This window comes from Salmo salar, chromosome ssa25, assembly GCF_905237065.1.
Source record: "Salmo salar chromosome ssa25, Ssal_v3.1, whole genome shotgun sequence".
Lineage (NCBI taxonomy): Eukaryota > Metazoa > Chordata > Actinopteri > Salmoniformes > Salmonidae > Salmo > Salmo salar.
In genome coordinates, this window is record NC_059466.1 from 8902321 (window position 1) to 8923804 (window position 21484).

At 42.5% G+C, this 21484-nt stretch overlaps 1 protein-coding gene across 2 annotated transcripts; it reads left to right on the forward strand.

Moving 5' to 3' along the window:
- The first annotated feature begins 620 nt into the window (after positions 1 to 620).
- Positions 621 to 20974, forward strand: LOC106586118 (gap junction gamma-1 protein). Of its 2 annotated transcripts, XM_014172993.2 has the most exons (4): positions 633 to 842; positions 1463 to 1615; positions 17908 to 19081; positions 19249 to 20974. In XM_014172993.2, the coding sequence occupies exons 3-4, from the start codon at positions 17944 to 17946 to the stop codon at positions 19260 to 19262; spliced, it is 1152 nt and encodes a 383-aa protein (XP_014028468.2). In that variant the 5' UTR covers positions 633 to 842; positions 1463 to 1615; positions 17908 to 17943; the 3' UTR covers positions 19263 to 20974. The 2 variants fall into 2 exon arrangements, with proteins under 2 accessions (XP_014028467.2, XP_014028468.2); XM_014172992.2 differs by lacking the exon at positions 1463 to 1615 and having other exon boundaries at positions 621 to 842.
- Positions 20975 to 21484: the final 510 nt, after the last annotated feature.

The following is a 21484-nucleotide window of genomic DNA, read 5'->3' on the forward strand; positions in this document are numbered from 1 at the left end:
ACTCCAACAGGAAGGCTATGTGCAAAATAACAGCTGAGGGCTTGTTGCTGTACATCCCACAACAATGAGGATTGTAGCCCTTTTCAAATGACCACATCACCAGCATGCATGCAAAACTCAGCAGACTTTAATCATTAGGAATTTATCATAGCATGACTAGGCAGTTGTCACAGCACATCTAACGGAAAACTCACAAAAAATAAATTGCATATTATTTTTTCTTAAATCTCTATCATAGGTGCCTACATTTCATTATGAACAATGTGTACAAATTCTACATTTTGGATATATGATAGTTAGAAGATTCTTATTAATATTGTACATAGTTTGAGAGAATAAATGTATCAAATTCTACATTCCCTTACTTCCAGGCTACCCACAGGCTATGAACTCTGGAGAGGAACATTATTTATTGAGAAATTGCACCGTTGTCTTTTAGTTGCAAAGTAAACGGCTACTCACACGTCTAAATCTGTTTCGGTGGCTGGCTGCTGTGGCACTATGTATCAAAGTGTATATGAAAAACCCGAACATACGACTAAGGTTATGATGAATGAAGAGTGTCGACCATCCTTGTCTCAGATTTCACGAGAAGGTCCTGAATAGGGGGTGGGGTGCGCACGGAGGGAGGTGGATTTGGGGATGTTCTTTGTGTGTCCCGTATTAATTTTTTTTTAGCCGCGACGGAGGAGAGAAAGTCACATGCTATATCCAATCCCATGGTGTAACTAGTGAGACTTTTGTATATTGTGGTGAGAAAGAGGGAAAAGTGCTCCCATTTTTTTTTGAGGTTTCGACTACAGGCTGAATTCAAAGAATTGAGAAACGCAGTTGGCTTCAAGGTAAGATTAATTAATACACGTTTATCAAGCAACAAAACGGAGTATTAATGTGTCCAGGCTGTTTTTCGTTTTACGAATGTTGTGCGCTAGCTAGGTTAGTTGTATAAATGTCTCTTGTTTGCTGGCTGCTGGAAGCAATTCGTTTTTCTCCAAATGTACTGCGTTTGACATTGATAAGTAGCTAGCTAGTACATCGGTATATTGTTTGATTAGTGCTACTAGAGGTATCTAGCCAACCAATTGATATTGTCTTGAGTGGACAGTAGTTTGTTCCTTCATTGTGTGAAAGTGATGGAAGCAACTGAACGCAGCACAGTAGACCGCGGATTTCATCACCTAGGGCAGGGGTACTCAACTCTTACCTTCCGAGGTCCGGAGCCTGCTGATTTTCAGTTCTGTCTAAATCAATCACTGATTGTAGGGGAACAATACAAAAAAATGCAATGGAACTGGCATCGAGGTCCAGAGTTGAGTTTGAAGAACCCAGGCGGTTTCCAATCAGAAACGCATCTTTTGAACAAGGTGTAAAAAAAAAAAAAGATTCATGTTAATTGTGATAATCTTCTAAGGAAACCAATGGTCATAATACGTTACATTTTTTTTTTTTTTTACCCTTGTAGGATGGTCAAAATTAGGGAGACTAAATCAATGGTAACCAGAAAAAGGTGGTCGAGAAATCTGGTCGCCTAGTCTGGATACTGTGCGAGAATTAAGGCTACACACAGGCCTACCATTGAACTCGTCATCTTTCATATCAAATGAAACGATATGAGGTAAGATAGATGTCGATTTTGAGACATGACATGTAATATTTTCATATTTTAGCAGGGTTCCCAACCTTTGAAGATAACTGAGGTTTCCTATCGTGATTGTCAATGCTGTCACCCCTAGCGGGGGTCTTAGGCACATGGCAAGGGTGAAATAGAAATGTTTAAAATTCACAGGTCCGGTGTATTTAAGATTATTTTAAAGTTGAATAAACCCAACTCAACAACTTGGTTTGAAGTTACTATGAGATTTTTTGTGTGCATGAAATTTAGAGAATGGCAACTGTGGAAAATGTAATTAGTTAGAAAATGCCAATATTAATCTCTCCTTGTTCATTTAAAACATTTTTTTTTTTAACTAGGCAAGTCAGTTAAGAACAAATTCATATTTACAATGACAGGGTTTGGCCGGGGTAGCCTAACTCGGACGACGCTGGGCCAATTGCGCGCCGCCTTATGGGACTCCCAATCACGGCCGGTTGTGATACAACCTGGAATCAAACCAGGGTCTGTAGTGACGTCTCTAGCACTGAAATGCAGTGCCTTTGACCGCTGTGCCACTCGGGAGCCACACATTTTTTTTTAAGACACCAACATGGAAATATGGAATTAATTTGGGTGAAATATCCCTTTTAAAATAGGACCGTTGGAAATTCCACCTAGAGGTACACAATATGTAGAAAAGGATGTGGACACCCCTTCAAATTAGTGGATTTGGCTATTTCAGCCACACCCCTGGCTGACAGGTGACTAAAATCGAGCACACAGCCATGCCACCTCCATAGTCAAACATTGGCAGGAGAATGGCCTTCCTGAAGAACTCAGTGACTTTCAACGTGGAACCGTTGAAGTGCTGTTATTGTGAAGTTGAAAGTCTAGGAGCAACAACGGCCACACAAGCTCACAGACCGGGACCACCGAGTGCTGTAGCGCATAAAAATCATCTGTCTTCTGTTGCAACACTCACTACTGAGTTCCGAACTGTCTCTGGAAGCAACGTCGGCACAAAAACTGTTTGTTGGGAGCTTCATGAAATTGGTTTCCATTGCCGAGGAGCCGCACACAAGCCTAAGATCACCATATGCAATGCCAAGCTTCGGCTGGAGTGGTGTAAAGCTCACCGCCATTGGACTTTGGAGCAGTGGAGACCTGTTTTCTGGAGTGATGAATCATGCTTCACCATATGGCAGTTCGATGGACACTACCTGCCCGAATACATGGTATCAACTGTAAAATTGGATGGGGGAAGAATAATGTACGAGGGTGTTTTTCATGGTTCGGGCTAGGCAAATTAGTTCCAGTGAAGGGAAATCTTAATGCTACGATTCTGTGCTTCCAACTTTGTGGCAACAGTTTGGGGAAGGCACTTTTCTGTTTCAGCATGACAGTGCCCCCATGCAGAAAGCGAGCTCCATACATAAATGTTTTGTCAAGATCAACCCCCCCCTCTATCTGCAGGGTGCTGAAACAAACTGTGGCTGCGCTGTTGTTGCTCCTAAACATTTCCACTTCACAATAATAGCACTAACAGTTGACCAGGGCAGCTCTAGCAGAGCAGAAATTTGACAAACTGACTTGTTGGAAAGGTGGCATCCTATGACGGTGCAACATTGAGTCACTGAGCTCTTCAGTAAGAGTGTTCTACTGCCACTGTTTGTCTATGGAGATCGCATGGCTGTGTGCTCAATATTATACAGCTGTCAGCAACGGGTGTGTCTGAAATAGCCAAATACACTAATTTGAAGGGGTGTGTGGTTGGAGTCATTAAAACTCGTTTTTCAACCATTCCACAAATGTCTTGTTAACAAGCTATAGTTTTGGCAAGTCGGTTAGGACCTCTACTTTGTGCATGACAAAAGTAATTTTTCCAACAATTATTTACAGACAGATTATTTCACTTATAATTCGCTGTATCACAATTCCAGTGGGTCAGAAGTTTACATACACTAAGTTGACTGTGCCTTTAAACAGCTTTGAAAATTCTAGAAAATGATGTCAAGGCTTTAGAAGCTTCTGATAGGCTAATTGACATAATTTGAGTCAATTGGAGGTGTACCTGTGAATGTATTTCAAGGCCTACCATCAAACTCCGTGCCTCTTTGCTTGACATCATGGGAAAATCAAAAGAAATCAGCCAAGACCTCAGAACATTGTAGACCTCCAAGTCTGGTTCATCCTTGGGAGCAAATTCCAAATGCCTGAAGGTACCACGTTCATCTGTACAAAACAATAGTACGCAAGTATAAACACCAAAGGACCACTCAGCTGTCGTACCGCTCAGGAAGGAGACGTGTTCTGTCTTCTAGAGATGAACGTACTTTGGTGCGAAAAGTGCAAATCAATCCCAGAACAACAGCAAAGTACTTTGTGACGATGCTGGAGAAAACCGGTATAAAGTATCTATATCCACAGTAAAACGAGTCCTATATCGACATAACCTGAAAGGCCGCTCAGCAAGGAAGAAGCCACTGCTCCAAAACCGCCATAAAAAAGCCAGACTACGGTTTGCAACTGCACATGGGGACAAAGATCGTAATTTTGGATTAATGTCCTCTGGTCTGATGAAACAAAAATAGAACTGTTTGGCCATAATGACCATCGTTCTGTTTGGAGGAAAAAGGGGGATGCTTGCAAGCTGAAGAACACCATCCCAACTATGAAGCATGGGGGTGGCAGCATCATGTTGTGGGGGTGCTTTGCTGAAGGAGGGACTGGTGCACTTCACAAAATAGATGGCATCAGGAGGCAGGAAAAGTACGTGGATACATTGAAGCAACATCTCAAGACATCAGTTAGGAAGTTAAAGCTTGGTCGCAAATGGGTCTTCCAAATGGACAATGACCCCAAGCATACTTCCAAAGTTGTGGCAAAAATGGCTTAAGGACAACAGTCAAGGTATTGGAGTGGCCATCACAAAGCGCTGACTTCAATCCTATAGAAAGTTTGTGTGCAGAACTGAAAAAGCGTGTGCGAGCAAGGAGGCCTACAAACCTGACTCAGTTACACCAGCTCTGTCAGGAGGAATGGGCCAAAATTCACCCAACTTATTGTGGGAAGCTTGTGGAAGGCTACCTGAAATGTTTGACCCAAGTCAAACAATTTAAAGGCAATGCTACCAAATACTAATTGAGTGTATGTAAACTTCTGACCCACTGGGAATGTGATGAAAGAAATAAAACCTGAAATAAATATTTCTCTCTACTATTATTCTGACATTTCACATTCTTAAAATAAAGTGGTGATCCTAACTGACCTAAGACAGGGAATTCTTACTAGGATTAAATGTCAGGAATTTTGATTTGAAATGTGAAAAACTGAGTTTAAATTTATTTGGCTAAGGTGTATGTAAACTTCTGACTTCAACTGTATGTGTGTGTGTGTGTATAGAGATATCTATCTCTATCTCTATCAATGTATTGTCACCTAATCATCCCCAGCTTACAATCGGCTCATTCATCCCCCACATCTCCCCTGTAACAATTCCCTAGGTTGTTGCTCTAAATGAGAATGTGTTGTCAGTCAACTTACCTGGTAAAATAAATAAATAAAACACTAGAATCAGTTACACATTTGGGTTTACAATCTGTTTGGGGGCAAAATAATATTGATAATACAGTTATCAGGTCACCCTTCCAAAATTCATGCTAAACACGCCATTTCATTGTTACAGCCTAAATAACCTAGTGCTAAATTTTCTATGACCAAACAAGGTGAATTTAATGTAGCTTATGGATCTGGGCTAATGAAAGTGGTGGATTCAATTAGACTTGGGTGGTGTACCTTATATACCAGAGTATTTGGAGATGGCCACGTGATGGTTTTTCAATACATTTCATATTTGTAGCTACTTTAAGTAAATACCTGCAGATCGCGCTCTAAATTTCACCTGTCACATTATTTTGCATTATGAAGTTTACCGTAGTTCCCCAGAACAGTTCAGCAGGTCGCATGTTTGTTTGTAAATAGCACAAAGGGAGAAAGCGGGAGCAGGTGAGTCTAGCGGTGTATTGACAGGGGTCATGTTTTATTTTTTGGTTAAATGGTGATCGGAGACGTGCAACTCTAGTTTCCGTTCACAGAAAATACATTAGTGCAACACATTCGGCAGAAAATGGCTTTTTATCAGATGACAACAGAAGTGCAACGCTATTTGGCTGGCAGCCACACAAGTGAGCATACAATTTAAAAAGCTATGTATTTTTTTGTCGTTGCAAAAAAACGATGCATGGCCATCATACTTCATTGAAAGAATGTAGCAAGCTACATTTCCTAATGTTTTTCTTAAAGTTAATCTTGCATTTTATCAGAGAAATGTATGTTGGCTACCCTGAGAAAAGTACATCAGTCAGAGCATCGTCGTGAATTCTCATCTGAGTGGAGAAGTGCAACTGAAGCACAAAATGAGTCTGAAATTACAATAGAAGTATTTTAGATCGCCGTTTACAAAACACAGCAAGATATGTTGTCCTACGTGAAAAATTGAAGAATTCTGCGTTAAAGCTACCCCTAAATTTAACTTGCTAGTTATCTAAGTAAGTGGCTGAATTAAGGTGATGGGGCATCATATTGTGTTTGCTTTCTGCCATGTTTTGGATGAGTTATCTTTACAGCTGCCACTGCTATCTTTTTGATTTCCTAGCGTTTTTTTTTCTCTTCTCAGTTCTCGCCCTGTCTGCTCCTCCCCCATATTCTCCTCTCAGTTCTCGCCCTGTCTGCTCCTCCCCCATATTCTCCTCTCAGTTCTCGCCCTGTCTGCTCCTCCCCCATATTCTCCGCTCAGTTCTCGCCCTGTCTGCTCCTCCCCCATATTCTCCGCTCAGTTCTCGCCCTGTCTGCTCCTCCCCCATATTCTCCTCTCAGTTCTTGGCTGGTCTGCTCCTCCCCCATATTCTCCTCTCAGTTCTCGCCCTGTCTGCTCCTCCCCCATCTTCTCCGTGCAGAGCAGGCAGGCCAGTTGCCGTAGCAACTCTAGACTCCACACAGACACAGCTTTGTACATATGCTGCTCCAGAGCAGGTACTGTTCTTCCTTCAGACAAGCATGCGTCTCAACTTTGTTCATTTGCACAATGTCTCTCGTTCACATTTGCTTGTAACTCACCAAAAATTACATTCGGTAGCTGGATTGTCTGTCTTTGCAATTCGTTAAATCATTTTAGTTCTTTAACATATTTAGATAGCAGGCTCAATGGAAATCTGTTACTCGTGCTAAATTTGGTAGCATTCTGGTAGACACCCAATATCCCTTTTTTTTGGGACGCCCCCTTGTGTACAAAGCCAATAATACCATAAATCCCGGCATGAGACAAGGACGATATGAACATCTGGATACCGCCCAACCCTATATTAAATCAGTAGTAGTATGTGACAGCCTATTATCACATGCTGTCATAAGGAAGCAGTCTGGGACAGGTGTGAACGCAAATTTATTTCTAGACGTTTATGTTTACAAAACAGCTTTCAAGTTGCCATGCTGATATTTTGACAATTGAGTTCATAGACTTTGATCAGCGCTTAGAATGAACGTGCTTGTCCAGTCTGCCGTGGCTGCAGTCCACACTAATCATAAGGGGCGTTTCTTTACGAACGCATCCAATCGCCTTGGTCCCGGTCACTTATTAAACCAATCACAAGCTTCAATCTGCTGCGGTTCACAGTGCTGTGCCAGAAAGATTATGGATGTCCCGGGTGAAGTTACATTGTAACTCACTCAATATACTTAAGCAATAAGGGGGTGTGGTATATGGCCTATATACCACGGCTAAGGTTTGTACTTAAGCACGACGCAATGCGGAGTGCCTAGATACAGCCCTTAGCCGTGGTATTTAGGTCATATATCATTAACCCCTGAGGTACCTTATTGCTTTTAAAAACCAGTTGCCAACACAGTAAGGCAAGAAACAACACATCTAAATTGAAAATGTTGCTTTTGTAAATAAATTCATGAATACATTCTGCCAGAAAAAGTTGTCCGGGAAAAAAGTCTCATTGCTAGACTGGTTGCTATGCAACAACCACAGGCTAGATAGCAAGCTTACATTAAATGTATGCAAAACATTTTCCTGTGGTTTAAATGTAACCACAGGAAATCATGTTAAATGTTTGTTCATGTTTCCAATTTTCAAACACGTTCTCAAATGCCATTGAAATGGCAGCAGCGGTATGAGAAACAGCACATTCTCGAACATGCAATACGGCTTTCCTCAGTACAAAATCCTCGTCGACCCACTGTGCTGTCACACTCATAATGCTCATAGGGCTGACATCACTGGTCCAAATGTCAGTCGTGAAGCTAATAGCGGTGACGCCCATAGCAAGTAGCTCATGGATTTGTTTTAACAATTCTGTGTAACTCCGGTAGGGCAACATCTGAAAAATAGCGCCTACTTGGTAGTGCGTACCAGTACTCGACCAGTCGGTGAAAGCCAACATCATCCACGACAGAGAACGGTTGATTGTCAAGGCCAATGAATTCCATTATCTTGGCGTTAATGAATTTCGCCGTTTGAGTTGTCTCGCTGAAATTTTCTTACTCTTTCAAAAGACTGCTCGACTTGTTGACTGCTCAATCCACACAGCAGACATTGTGAGCTAGGTTAGGAATGCTGTGTTGCACGTGTAGCGCTTTATTTTTTGTGGCGTCATTACGTCATGTACCTACGTTATATAGGTCTGCACGTCAGCTTTGACATCGGTTTTGCACATTGGTGTTAAACTAGACATCGGGCCGATGCCGACGTTGGAATTTTTAGCTAATATCGTCCGATTCCAATATGCTTACCCATATCGTGCATCCCTATTATATACCATATGTATCCATTCACTGGTGAGCAGCTTTGTCACACCCCTCTTTACTCAACTTTTTAATTACGCCGAAAGACACATTGTTTGCTCATTGGGAATTCGGTGTCCTTCTGTATACTCCATGTCAAACTGAGAGGGGGGGGTCGTTTATGTCGGTTCAAACCAGCGCTGCTGCTAATCCTATATTCTTCGCCATTCAAATTTCTCACTGAACCATAAAGGTTCCGTAGAATGACATTCAGCTCGATTTTTGTTGTATTCTCAAACTCACAATGTATCCTTTTTCTGCACACCAGTCAGTGACGCAGGTAAGTGCCCACTTTGTTTGTTTCACAATGTTCTTTTCGGTTTCTCTCAAAATTCATCTAAACACTTCTTTTCTACATTGGCATGTCAAATTATTGTTGATGTAGCCATTTTATCGAGGTGAAAAGGCACAATGATATCAAGGTGAAAAGGCTAAAGGTCATGGTATATGGTCTCACATACACACGGCTAAATGCTGTTTTAGCCAATCATCATCCAAACTACCCGGTTTCTAAACTGGATTCATTAGAAAATAAAAGCAATACTTTTTTCAATGCGCGAGAAATACGAGGTGTGGCGTGTGAAGAGGATCAAAAGCGTGTCTCATGCCCTATGCGTGAGTTGGCAGCACTGTTTTTGTATATGCTGTTAATGCGAAGTTCCTTTTTTCTTTTTCGAAGTGTGACATGTCAACAGAGCATTGAGCGTACCGCAAGCTTTTTATTTTCAAAGCCTTTTACGTTTAATTCGGCTCATCTCATGCTGCAGAAATTGACTTTGTGCCACTGGAGGTAGTGGTGCACCGCAGTTTCGCGGGGCCCCGCAAGGTCTGAGGTCTGCAGTTTTTAAAGCTAATTTCCTGCAATTCTACACTCGTTGCCATAGGGCAGAAAGACAAATGTGCAGTTTTTTTATAGCTAATGTCATGCTATTTTACACATTTTGCAATGAGGCTGAGAGAATTTTAAAAGTTAATATCCTTCTATTCTACACATTTTTGCCATGCCCTGTTCATATCCTATCTGGGGGGGAATCTACCTCCAGGGGAATCTTCTAAAGCCGCCTGCATACTAGGTTCGGTTTGCTCTAGCTGGAATTAACAGGTAACGTCAATAAGGGATCAGAGCTTTCACCTGGTCAGCCTATGTCATGGAGAGCAGGTGTTCCTAATGTTTTGTATACTGAATTAATTTAAGATAAATAAATAAATCTATAATACATTTTCACGTTTTTGCCAAGGTGTTAGTCGCATCATTTTACATCTAACTAAGATGTTTGGTGCAGTATTTCTCAAGAGAAAAGAATTGCATGAGAACTAGTCGTCTCGTTGAATGAAAACACTGTCCATAGTTCCCACTCCTACTAGGAGTAGTACTGTTGACCAATCACCGACGAAGGGGTGTAGACTTCGGCTACCAAACTTCGACTTGCCTAAATTAGGGATAGGTGTCCCTTCAACGGGACAATTGTAAATCATGTTGCGCCATGTGTCGAACGCAGATTTTAGAGAAACAAATGTCGGTACATATGTGTCTTATATCGGCTCAAAGCTTTCGTGTTAATATAACTGCACTGTCCAATTTACAGTAGCCTTTACTGCGAAAAATGCCATGCTATTGTTTGAGGAGAGCTCAAAACAACACACTTTTTTCACCGCGACAGGTTTGATAAATTCCCCTCTGAAGGTGAAATGTGTACTTACATTCTGAAATCTTGCTCTGATTTATCATCCCAAGGGTCCCGGAGATAACATGAAGTGTCGCTTTGTTAGATAAAATCCTTTTCATTATCCTAAAACGGTCCATATAGCATGCAAGATCAATTTTGTATTTCCACCCGTTCAATTTGCAAAGAAAGGAATCTGTGAAAATCTAACCCTAAACGTTGTTTCAACCAGTCAAATTACGTTTGTATTTATTCCTCAGAGATCCTAGAACGTAACCAGACTTCACTATATCATTAGGGGTGTAGTATATCCTATAGGACACTTTGGTCAGAGAGCGACGCCTTTATGGCGCGCCGATGACACGGGTGGTCTTCACTTGATTTGACTGTTACTTTGTCAAATAAGCACCAATCGGGATCAAACAAACAAAGCTAACTAGTTAGCCAATGAGCTGGGCTTTACGGGAGTATGTGGAAACCCCGTATCTGTCGCACAATTTTGCTACGAACCTTTTGCGACAGCAAGCCTTTTCATTTTGGACAAAAATGGCAAGAATATGGAGAGCTATGAAAACTTACAATATGGCTACTAATACTGGAAAAACTTACAATATGGCTACTAATACTGGAAAAGCTAAATCAAAGTCCAAGTATACAGATTTGACGATATTCTTGCAGAAAAATGTAATCTAAATATACATTTTGGCAAATCGTGAAGGACACCTGGGTGACTTCACACTATTTGTCATGTAGCTTGCTCATACTTCAAGTTATCAGTCTGAAACTTTGCACATGCACTGCTGCCCTCTTGTGGACACCATCGGAATTACAACCACAGTGATGGCTAGATTTGGGACCTTTCTGATGCATTTCAAAGATGGTGGTAGAAAAAAAATACAAAAGAAACGGATGTTTTTTCCCCCTCGTATTTTGTTCTACCAGATCTATTGTGCTATATTCTCCTACATTCAATTCACATTTCCACAAACTTCAAAATGTTTCTTTTCAAATGGTACCAAGAATATGCACATCCTTGCTTCACGGCCTGAGCTACAGGCAGTTAGATTTGTGTATGTCATTTTAGGTGAAAATTGAAAAAAGGGCTATCACTAAGAAGTAAGCGCATCACAGGATGCAGTGGCCAATTCATTGAAAGCTTTGGTTTGCATATAAAGAGCGGGTACTACCTGTGTGCTAAAAATAATTATGCAAGAGTGAATTTCGAGGAGTTTTTTTTACGAGGTGCTGAATCCCCTATTTTTAACCACCTAGAACGGCGGCTATAAATCAAAGACTGTAAACAAATATAAACAGCCTACCTATCAGTCTTGTAATTTCTTTGGCCCGGTCAGAATCAGCTTGAAGGGAGAATCTGTTTTTTTTTTCGTTTCAGTCTTGCGCCGGTGTACTGGGGTGACGTCGGCGTAAATGTGTTAACATATTTGAGGTGTTGGCAGCTGCATAGCCTATTCTCGTTGAGTGTGGATAAATACTGTTAAAGTTGTAACCACAACTCTCTGTCCATCGCTGTTGTATTCTACTGGGAAGGCAAAATGTTCAAAAATTTGAGATTTAAACAATGGGTTTTCCTCCAATTCTATTGACCCCACCACTCGCCATGGTAAAGAACTAGTTCCCTGCTGCGCCTCACAAAATTACATTTTGAAATGAACTAATAAGATATGTCATTTGTATTACAATGTGCACATAGGTTGTTTAAATGGAGTTGACAGATTTACTTTAGAGGCAGGCCTACAACGTAGCGTTGGCGCATAGCCTATGCCTAGTGTTTTTATATAGTACATCCCCCCCCCCCCCCCATATATTCATTCGGATTCACAGTGCGGACCGGAATGGTTCAGTCTGATTACATGTACCGGTACACCCCTACTTTTTACTCTTTTGCTGCGTTTCTGTTTTGCATGGATTTTTGACCCAGAAGTGGGTTATTTATTTATTAATTGCTGGGTAATTATTTTCATTTCAGATGTTGCGTTAGCGCAGAATTCTGTGTTTTTTCACGCTGAAAGAAACATTAAAACGCAAGAAAAAAATGTTGTTCTGAAAACGCAGGTGTACTGACATGGCATTCAATTTTAAGTTCCAAATTTAAATAGACTCGCTGTGATTATCAGAAACATCTCATCCATCCTCCAAACTGTCCAAATCATAAGCTTTCTCTCTGCCTGTCTGCAGAGCTTTCTCTCTGCCTGTGTGTGGCAGGAGTAGCTGTCAGTGGCATTTTTGTTGCTGGGTTACGTTTTAATCCACAGGAATTTTAAAAAGGGAAAAGCTTGACTGAATGGAATGGCTAGCCAAAATAAACAATGACCAGTCAATTAACACAATGAGCACTGCTAGGGTTCTTTAACCCATCTGCAAATGAGACTGTGAGAATGCTGCAGCTAATGCTAACGCTGCAGCTAATGCTAATAGCCCACAAACTGCAAGTGCAATACACTGAAGATTGGAAGGGAAAATTGAGATGTATTCACGTGAAGGAAAAAGTAGTAGATGGTGTGTCAGGTAAACATGTATTGGTCTTTATGAGCAGTGTGGTGAAAGTCAAATCAAATTTTATTGGTTGCGTACACATATTTAGCATATGTTATTACGGTTGTTGCAAAATGCTTGTGTTCCTAACTCCAACAGTGGAGTAATATCTAACAATACACATGCATCTAAAAAGTAAAATGTAGAAATATTAGGTTTGAGCTGTGTGTGTGTGTATTTATATACAAACACTGCAGTCAGAAAGTATTCAGACCCCTTGCCTTTTTCCACATTTGCTAACATCAATCTGCACGTAATGCCCCATAATGACAAAGCAAAAAACTTGGTTTGAAAAATTCTTGCAAATGTATTGCTCAGTTTGGCTGGGTTGCCAACTCAAGGAAGAGTCTTGGTGGTTCAAAACTTTTTCCTTTTAAGAATGATGGAGGCTACTGTGTTCTTGGGGACATTCAATGCTGCAGAAATGTTTTGGCACCCTTCCCCGAATCTGTGCCTCGACACAATCCTGTCCCTGAGCTCTACAGACAATTCCTTTTGACCTCATGGCTTGGTGTTTGCTCTGACATGCACTGTCAACTGTGGGACCTTATATAAACAGGTGTGTGCCTTTCCAAATCATCCCAAATTTAATTTACCACAGATGGACTCCAGTCAAGTTGTACAGTTGTGGCCAAAAGTTTTGAATGACACATTCATTTTCACAAAGTTTGCTGCTTCAGTGTCTTTAGATATTTGTCAGATGTTACTATGGAATACTGAAGTATAATTACAAGCATTTCATAAGTGTCAAAGGCTTTTATTGACAATTACATGAAGTTGATGCAAAGAGTCAATATTTGCAGTGTTGACCCTTCTTTTTCAAGACCTCTGCAATCCGCCCTGACATGCTGTCAATTAACTTCGGGGCCACATCCTGACTGATGGCAGCCCATTCTTGCATAATCAATGCTTATAGTTTGTCAGAATTTGTGGGTTTTTATTTGCCCACCCTCCTCTTGAGGATTGACCATGGTGACACAGGACTGATGGTAGCGCTCACCATGTCTTCTCCGGACAAGCTTTCTTCCGGATGCCCCAAACAATCGTAAAGGGGATTCATCAGAGAAAACGACTTTACCCCAGTCCTCAGCAGTCCAACCCTGTACCTTTTGCAGAATATCAGTCTGTTCCTGATGTTTTTCCTGGAGAGAAATGGCTTCTTTGCTGCCCTTCTTGGCACCAGGCCATCCTCAAAGTCTTCGCCTCACTGTGCGTGCAGATGCACTCACACCTGCCTGCTGCCATTCCTGAGCAAGCTCTGTACTGGTGGTGCCCCGATCCCGCAGCTGAATGAACTTTAGGAGACGGTCCTGGCGCTTGCTAGACTTTCTTGGGCGCCCTGAAGCCTTCTTCACAACAATTTAACCGCTCTCCTTGAAGTTCTTGATCTGATAAATGGTTGCACCTAAATCAATCTTACTGGCAGCAATAACCTTTTCCTGTGAAGCCCTTTTTGTGCAAAGCAATGATGACGGCACATGTGTTTCCTTGCAGGTAACCATGGTTGACAGAGGAAGAACAATGATTCCAAGCACCACCCTCCTTTGAGTTCGAATAACAGACTGGAAGCTTCAATCAGCATGACAGAGTGATCTCCAGCCTTGTCCTCATCAACGCTCACACCTGTGTTAACCAGAGAACCACTGACATGTCAGCTGGTCCTTTTGTGGCAGGGCTGAAATGCAGTGGAAATGTTTTTTGGGGATTCAGGTCATTTGCTTGGCAAAAAGGGACTTTGCAATTAATTGCAATTCATCTGATCACTCTTCATAACATTCTGGAGTATATGCAAATTGCCATCATACAAACTGAGGAAGCAGACTTTGTGAAATTAATATTTGTGTCATTCTCAGAACTTTTGGCCTCGACTGTAGAAACATCAAGGATGATCAATGGAAACAGGATGCACCTGAGCTCAATTTTGCGTCTCCATTTTAGAATAAGGCTGCCAATCTTGGTGTTCGTAACAAAATGTGGAAAAAGTCAAGGGGTCTGAATACTTTCCGCATGCTCTGTACATGTCGCAATGATTTTGCTTTTGTCACAATTAACCTGGGTCAATGGAAACCTGCCTATTGTCATACCTTGTTCATAGACTGCTTACAGGGTAAGGAAACCAATTTTGTTGTTTGGGTGAAGTATACCTTTTTAACATTTTTCAAACACATACACTGAATAAAAATCTAAATGCAACAATTTCAAAGATTTTACTGAGTTACAGTTCATATAAGGAAATCAGTCAAAATTCATTAGGCCCTAATCTATTGATTTCACATGACTGGGCAGGGGTGCCTTGAAGGGTATAGGCCCACCCACTGGGGAGCCAAGCCCAGCCAATCAGAATTAGTTTTTCCCAACAAAAGGGCTTTGTGGATGGATTATCTTGGCAAAGGAGAAATGCTCACCTACAGGGATGTAAACAAATTTGGGCCCAAAATTTGAGCAATATAAGCTTTTTGTGTGTATGAAACATTTCATTTCAGCACATGGGACCAAAACCTTACATGTTGTGTTTTATTTTGGTTCAGTGTAGATTCAATGGTTGTAAAGACGTTTCTAGGAAACGTACAGTATTATACAGAGCCATGAGTGCATGGAACTCCCATCTTATATAGCGCAAGTGAACAGCAAACCTGGTTTTAAAAAACAAATAAAGCAACGCCTCACGGCACACCTCTCCCCCATGTGACCTACTTGTGTGTATGTACTGACATGTATGTGTAACTGATAGATGCACACACAGTACATGTTAATGTACACTGCTCAAAAAAATAAAGGGAACACTTAAACAACACAATGTAACTCCAAGTCAATCACACTTCTGTGAAATCAAACTGTCCACTTAGGAAGCAACACTGATTGACAGTAAATTTCACATGCTGTTGTGCAAATGGAATAGACAACAGGTGGAAATTATAGGCAATTAGCAAGACACCCCCAATAAAGGAGTGGTTCGGCAGGTGATGACCACAGACCACTTCTCAGTTCTTATGCTTCCTGGCTGATGTTTTGGTCACTTTTGAATGTTGGTGGTGCTTTCACTCTAGTGGTAGCATGAGACGGAGTCTACAACCCACAAAAGTGGCTCAGGTAGTGCAGCTCATCCAGGATGGCACATCAATGCGAGCTGTGGCAAGAAGGTTTGCTGTGTCTGTCAGCGTAGTGTCCAGAGCATGGAGGCGCTACCAGGAGACAGGCCAGTACATCAGGAGACGTGGAGGAGGCCGTAGGAGGGCAACAACCCAGCAGCAGGACCGCTACCTCTGCCTATGTGCAAGGAGGAGCAGGAGGAGCACTGCCAGAGCCCTGCAAAATGACCTCCAGCAGGCCACAAATGTGCATGTGTCTGCTCAAACGGTCAGAAACAGACTCCATGAGGGTGGTATGAGGGCCTGACGTCCACAGGTGGGGATTGTGCTTACAGCCCAACACCGTGCAGGACGTTTGGCATTTGCCAGAGAACACCAAGATTGGCAAATTCGCCACTGGCGCCCTGTGCTCTTCACAGATGAAGCAGGTTCACACTGAGCACATGTGACCGACGTGACAGAGTCTGGAGACGCCTTGGAGAACTTTCTGCTGCCTGCAACATCCTCCAGCATGACCGGTTTGGTGGTGGGTCAGTCATGGTGTGGGGTGGCATTTCTTTGGGGTGCCGCACAGCCCCCCATGTGCTCGCCAGAGGTAGCCTGACTGCCATTAGGTACCGAGATGAGATCCTCAGACCCCTTGTGAGACCATATGCTGGTGCGGTTGGCCCTGGGTTCCTCCTAATGCAAGACAATGCTAGACCTCATGTGGCTGGAGTGTGTCAGCAGTTCCTGCAAGAGGAAGGCATTGATGCTATGGACTGGCCCACCCGTTCCCCAGACCTGAATCCAATTGAGCACATCTGGGACATCATGTCTCACTCCATCCACCAACGCCACGTTGCACCACAGACTGTCCAGGAGTTGGCGGATGCTTTAGTCCAGGTCTGGGAGGAGATCCCCCAGGAGACCATCCGCCACCTCATCAGGAGCATGCCCAGGCGTTGTAGGGAGGTCATACAGGCACGTGGAGGTCACACACACTACTGAGCCTCATTTTGACTTGTTTTAAGGACATTACATCAAAGTTGGATCAGCCTGTAGTGTGGTTTTCCACTTTAATTTTGAGTGTGACTCCAAATCCAGACCTCCATGGGTTGATAAATTGGATTTCCATTGATTATTTTTGTGTGATTTTGTTGTCAGCACATTCAACTACGTAAAGAAAAAAGTATTTAATAAGATTATTTCTTTCATTCAAATCTAGGATGTGTTGTTTAAGTGTTCCCTTTATTTTTTTTAGCAGTATATGTAAAGTCTTTTGTCAAAACAAAAAGTTTTTTGTGTCTGACCCCAGTAAGACCAGCTTTCGCCATTAGCTTTCAGAATTGGGCTGCGCTGCCTTTGATAACAAGGGAGTGAGCGCCAAGTCCAGGTCCAAAAGGTTATTTTAAAAGCTTCTACCCCAAAGCCATAAGACTGCTGAACAATGAACTTTGTTTTTACACTGCTGTTACTCTCTTTTTAATTTGCGTTTTTAGCCCTAGATGAGTTGGAAGCTGGTACATGATTTAGTCTTACAGCTGTTTTAATGAGATAAGACATTCCAGTTGGGCCTAGTGATATAGGCCTATTGCATGAGATCCTTGCCCGAACATGTGCCTTCTCAAGAGGGAACTTCTGTTATCCACACTGAGTGGCCTTTGAGACACATTGCTGTTAATGCCATCTGGTGGACATTACTGATACCTTGCTAATGGATCACCACATTTTTGGCCTCTTACATAGAAAGAGGCCTACACTGTCAAACAGAAAAAGGCCTTCATCACCGGAGACTCATTTTATTGGTACACGCAGGTGTATAACACATCTACACACTTCAGTTTGTTGGTGTAGTTAATGTACTGCTCCTCTGCAGGCAAAAGGTCTTATCTTCATATTATTTAGGCAGTTTCATATTGTAATATTTGTGGGCACTTAATCTGATTTCATCTTTCGGCTCTCACACTGTTGCAAACTCTCGTATTGAGGAGGAATCCCTCATCATTCTTCAGCAATGAGCTGTACGCTTCTGGCAGTTGAGGCTGATGTCATAGAGCCTGGTTAGACATTTCTTGAGAAATCTAATATTTCAATATTGATTCTAGATACTGCCTCACTTTCAGGCGCTCCTATACAATAGTCTATTTTGCTAATTTTTCCTCCCTCTTCCCCCATATAGATCTGAAAGTCTCTCTCCCCCCATTCCGGAGGCACCATGAGCTGGAGTTTCCTTACGCGTCTCCTGGACGAGATCTCCAACCACTCTACCTTTGTGGGCAAGATCTGGCTCACACTGCTTATCGTCTTCCGCATTGTGTTGACTGCTGTGGGAGGCGAGTCCATCTACTACGATGAACAGAGCAAGTTTGTGTGCAATACCCACCAACCTGGTTGCGAGAATGTGTGCTACGACGCCTTTGCACCACTCTCGCACATCCGCTTCTGGGTGTTCCAGGTGATCATGATCACCACCCCCACTATTCTGTACCTGGGCTTCGCCATGCACAAAATCGCCCGCATGGACGACGATGAGTACAGGCCCTGCGGGAAGAGGATGCCCATGGTGAACCTAGGGACCAACCGGAACTACGAGGAGGCGGAGGACAATGGCGAGGAGGACCCCATGATCTCCGAGGAGATCGAGTTGGAGAAGAAGGAGAAGCCTAGCAAGAAGCATGACGGGCGCCGGCGCATCAAGCGCGACGGCCTCATGAAGGTGTACGTGTTCCAGCTGCTGTCGCGTGCTGCTTTCGAGGTGTCCTTTCTGTTCGGCCAGTACATTCTCTACGGCCTGGAGGTGTCTCCCTCGTACGTGTGCATGCGCTCGCCCTGCCCACACACAGTGGACTGCTTCGTGTCGCGTCCCACTGAGAAAACCATCTTCCTGCTCATTATGTATGCGGTGAGTGCCCTCTGTCTGCTTTTCACTTTGCTGGAGATCCTCCACCTGGGTTATAGCGGCATACGGGACTGTTTCTGCCGCCCTCGTCCTCGTCCTCGCCCCCAAACCCCCCACCAACTGGCTAGCCAGCATCCCTCACTATGTGGCCGCCAGGTGCCTACAGCTCCTCCAGGCTACAACACAGTGCTGAAGAAGGACCCAAAAGGTATGCGACTGGATTACAACCTGGGCGACTCGGGCCGTGAGTCGTTTGGGGATGAGGCGTCGCAGCGGGAGCTGGAGAGGCTAAGAAGGCATCTAAAGCTGGCCCAGCAGCACCTGGACCTGGCCTACCAGAATGAGGACAACAGCAGCACTTCGAGGAGCAACAGCCCCGAGTCCAACGGGACGGCCGTGGAGCAGAACCGCCTCAACTTTGCCCAGGAGAAGCAAAGCAGCACCTGTGAGAAAGGTGAGTAGGCTGTGCCATGCGTCACAAGAAGTACGTCTTCAGTAGTAAGTTGCATGGTATATCTATGTTTTAATTTTATAGTGGATGGAATCAATGAATGGATGTTGTGTATAGAGTAAAATTGTCTACTTCAAACTGACGTTAAACATTTTTCCCCTTGCCTTCAGGTTTACGAGCATAACTTCGTCATTGGCCCACCTGGCCCTCTCAGGATAGATTCTTGCATCTGGGACAGTAGGGGTACCAGGGAGCATTGTGTGGGGACAGGTGTGTATGTGACTTGAGGAGGATGAATCCATCTGTCTTTCAGTGTTGAGGCCAGTGAATGTTCAAGGGAAACATGCCAAACTTAACGAGCAGCGCCTTCCTACCCAGCTATACTTGAGCACATCTGAAGATCCAAAGTGTCCACAAACTGTTTTCAGAACATTCCTATTCGTCTCAGGGTAGCTGTGCTGTTTTTGTGGGGGGAATACTAGTGTTTCCTCTTGTTTGTAGTTTTTTCCCTCTTTGCTGGAGTTTAGAGGTCAATCTTAAGTTTGCCTTCAACCTAAAACTGGAGTTTACATTTCAGCCATTCTAAGGTATGGGCAACCCAAGTGTGTCGCAAAACCATGTCAAAGTGTAATTTTTGTGTGTGTGTGTTTTGTGAGGAATAGGGAACCACGGTGAGTCAGTGTTTGGGGATGTTAACTGGTATGGTAATAGTTGGTGTTAGAAGTGATATTATGGAGTGAATAACTGTCTTCCATGTGCAACAGCTTACAATGAGCAAATGGTTAAAACTATTTTGGGTCAACCACCAGAAACAACAGTTACATTTGAGTTGTAGCACAGCAATATGTAGTTTGCAGAAAGAGAACTAACCTACTTTCATCATGAACCCCCCCCTCCCATAAATCTTACTGTTGCCAAGTCTGGGAACTGGAAGCCTATTTTGGCACCTTTGTCCAAAGGATTAAAAAAAAACCTGGGTAATGCTTGAATTCATGTAAATTGTTATCTTGTCTGGTAATGTTAAACATGCTTTTGATACTGATTTCTTCCATTTTGTTACTTTAATATGGAAAGTGTTTGGATGGCATTGCAAGATTAAACCTTTAAGGTCAGGATGGCCAAATTGTAACAACTATGAAGTTTACTGTTGTCTTTTTGGATTTCTACATTAACTGAGGGACTCAACAGATTGGGAGTTATTTTACATATTGAGGACCATCCACGATTTGTGGGTAACGCATCTATGCCATACACCAGTTGAACTCTGGGTCTTGTTCAGTAGGGCACAACATGGCAATGATTTGAAAGGGAAAAAGTAATCAACCCTTCTTATAGGATAAGTTCCTGTAGTACCTCTCCCATCCTGTTTTGTGCCTACTGAACATGAAACGGAGACCCAAGATAATTTTGAAAAAAGAAATAGAAATAAAAAATAAAAACCAATCATTTACTCTGTCGAATAGCATTTTCAGAAAGTAATTCAAGTCTCCCACAATTCAGGGTTATTTTTCTATATTGTTTTGTTCAGTGTTTTCTCCTGAAATTGGGACATGTAGATTTGTGGCTCTGTGTTACTTCTCTATGCAATTCAAAATCTATGCTCGGTTCAGTGTTCATTATTGAGGCATTGATGCAAGTAACATTCAACAGACTTCAAACCGTTAATAATGACCCCCATGCTGCAGTCTCGGTGACAGTTGTAAATGTTATCATTGTTATCTTTTTATGGTTGAAACGACCCAATGCCTTGAATGTGATCTTATGATGCCATCGGTGCACACATTATATCAGCAGTGCCATTAAGTGTCAACTGTCATCTCAAACAATTTGTTTAAATAGTTTTTGTATGAATAGTATTTTTGTGCTCAATTTCTTAAATAAACTTTTTCTAATAAATTCATGTCTCCTGTGATGGAAAGTTTGTATTGTTTGTGCTTTTCCTTTAACACATTTCTGTGTTCTATTCATGTGCTAGAACGACTCAGTATCTGGAATTTGGCAGCATGGCCAGAACCTGGTATCTGTTTCAAGGTTTCAGCTTAGAAAGAAGAAGCCTCGTGAGGTATTGGTCTGTCACATGCATGACCCAGTATTGGTCGGTCACACGAATTAAGCAAATGTTTTGGGGATGTTTGCAAATGACACCCTATGAGGGTTTGATCCAGATTGTCTGAGCTTCCAGTATATTGTATATCTGTCAAGTACTGTCCAAATAATGCAGATGAAGGGGAGGAAACAAAAAGAGTACAGATTTCTTCTGCAATTGAGCCAAAGCCCCAGAAATAAAGCACTTATTCAGCATGTCCACTGTGTACAAGTTATAAACACAACTGCAATATATCTCTGACATGCGTTATCTTGCATGATTACATACACGATACAAGAGTTCAATACAGTAAACAGCAT

Bases quoted from the DNA above. Each gene is read 5' to 3' on its own strand.
- LOC106586118 (XM_014172992.2), top strand. From the start codon at position 17,944: ATGAGCTGGAGTTTCCTTACGCGTCTCCTGGACGAGATCTCCAACCAC.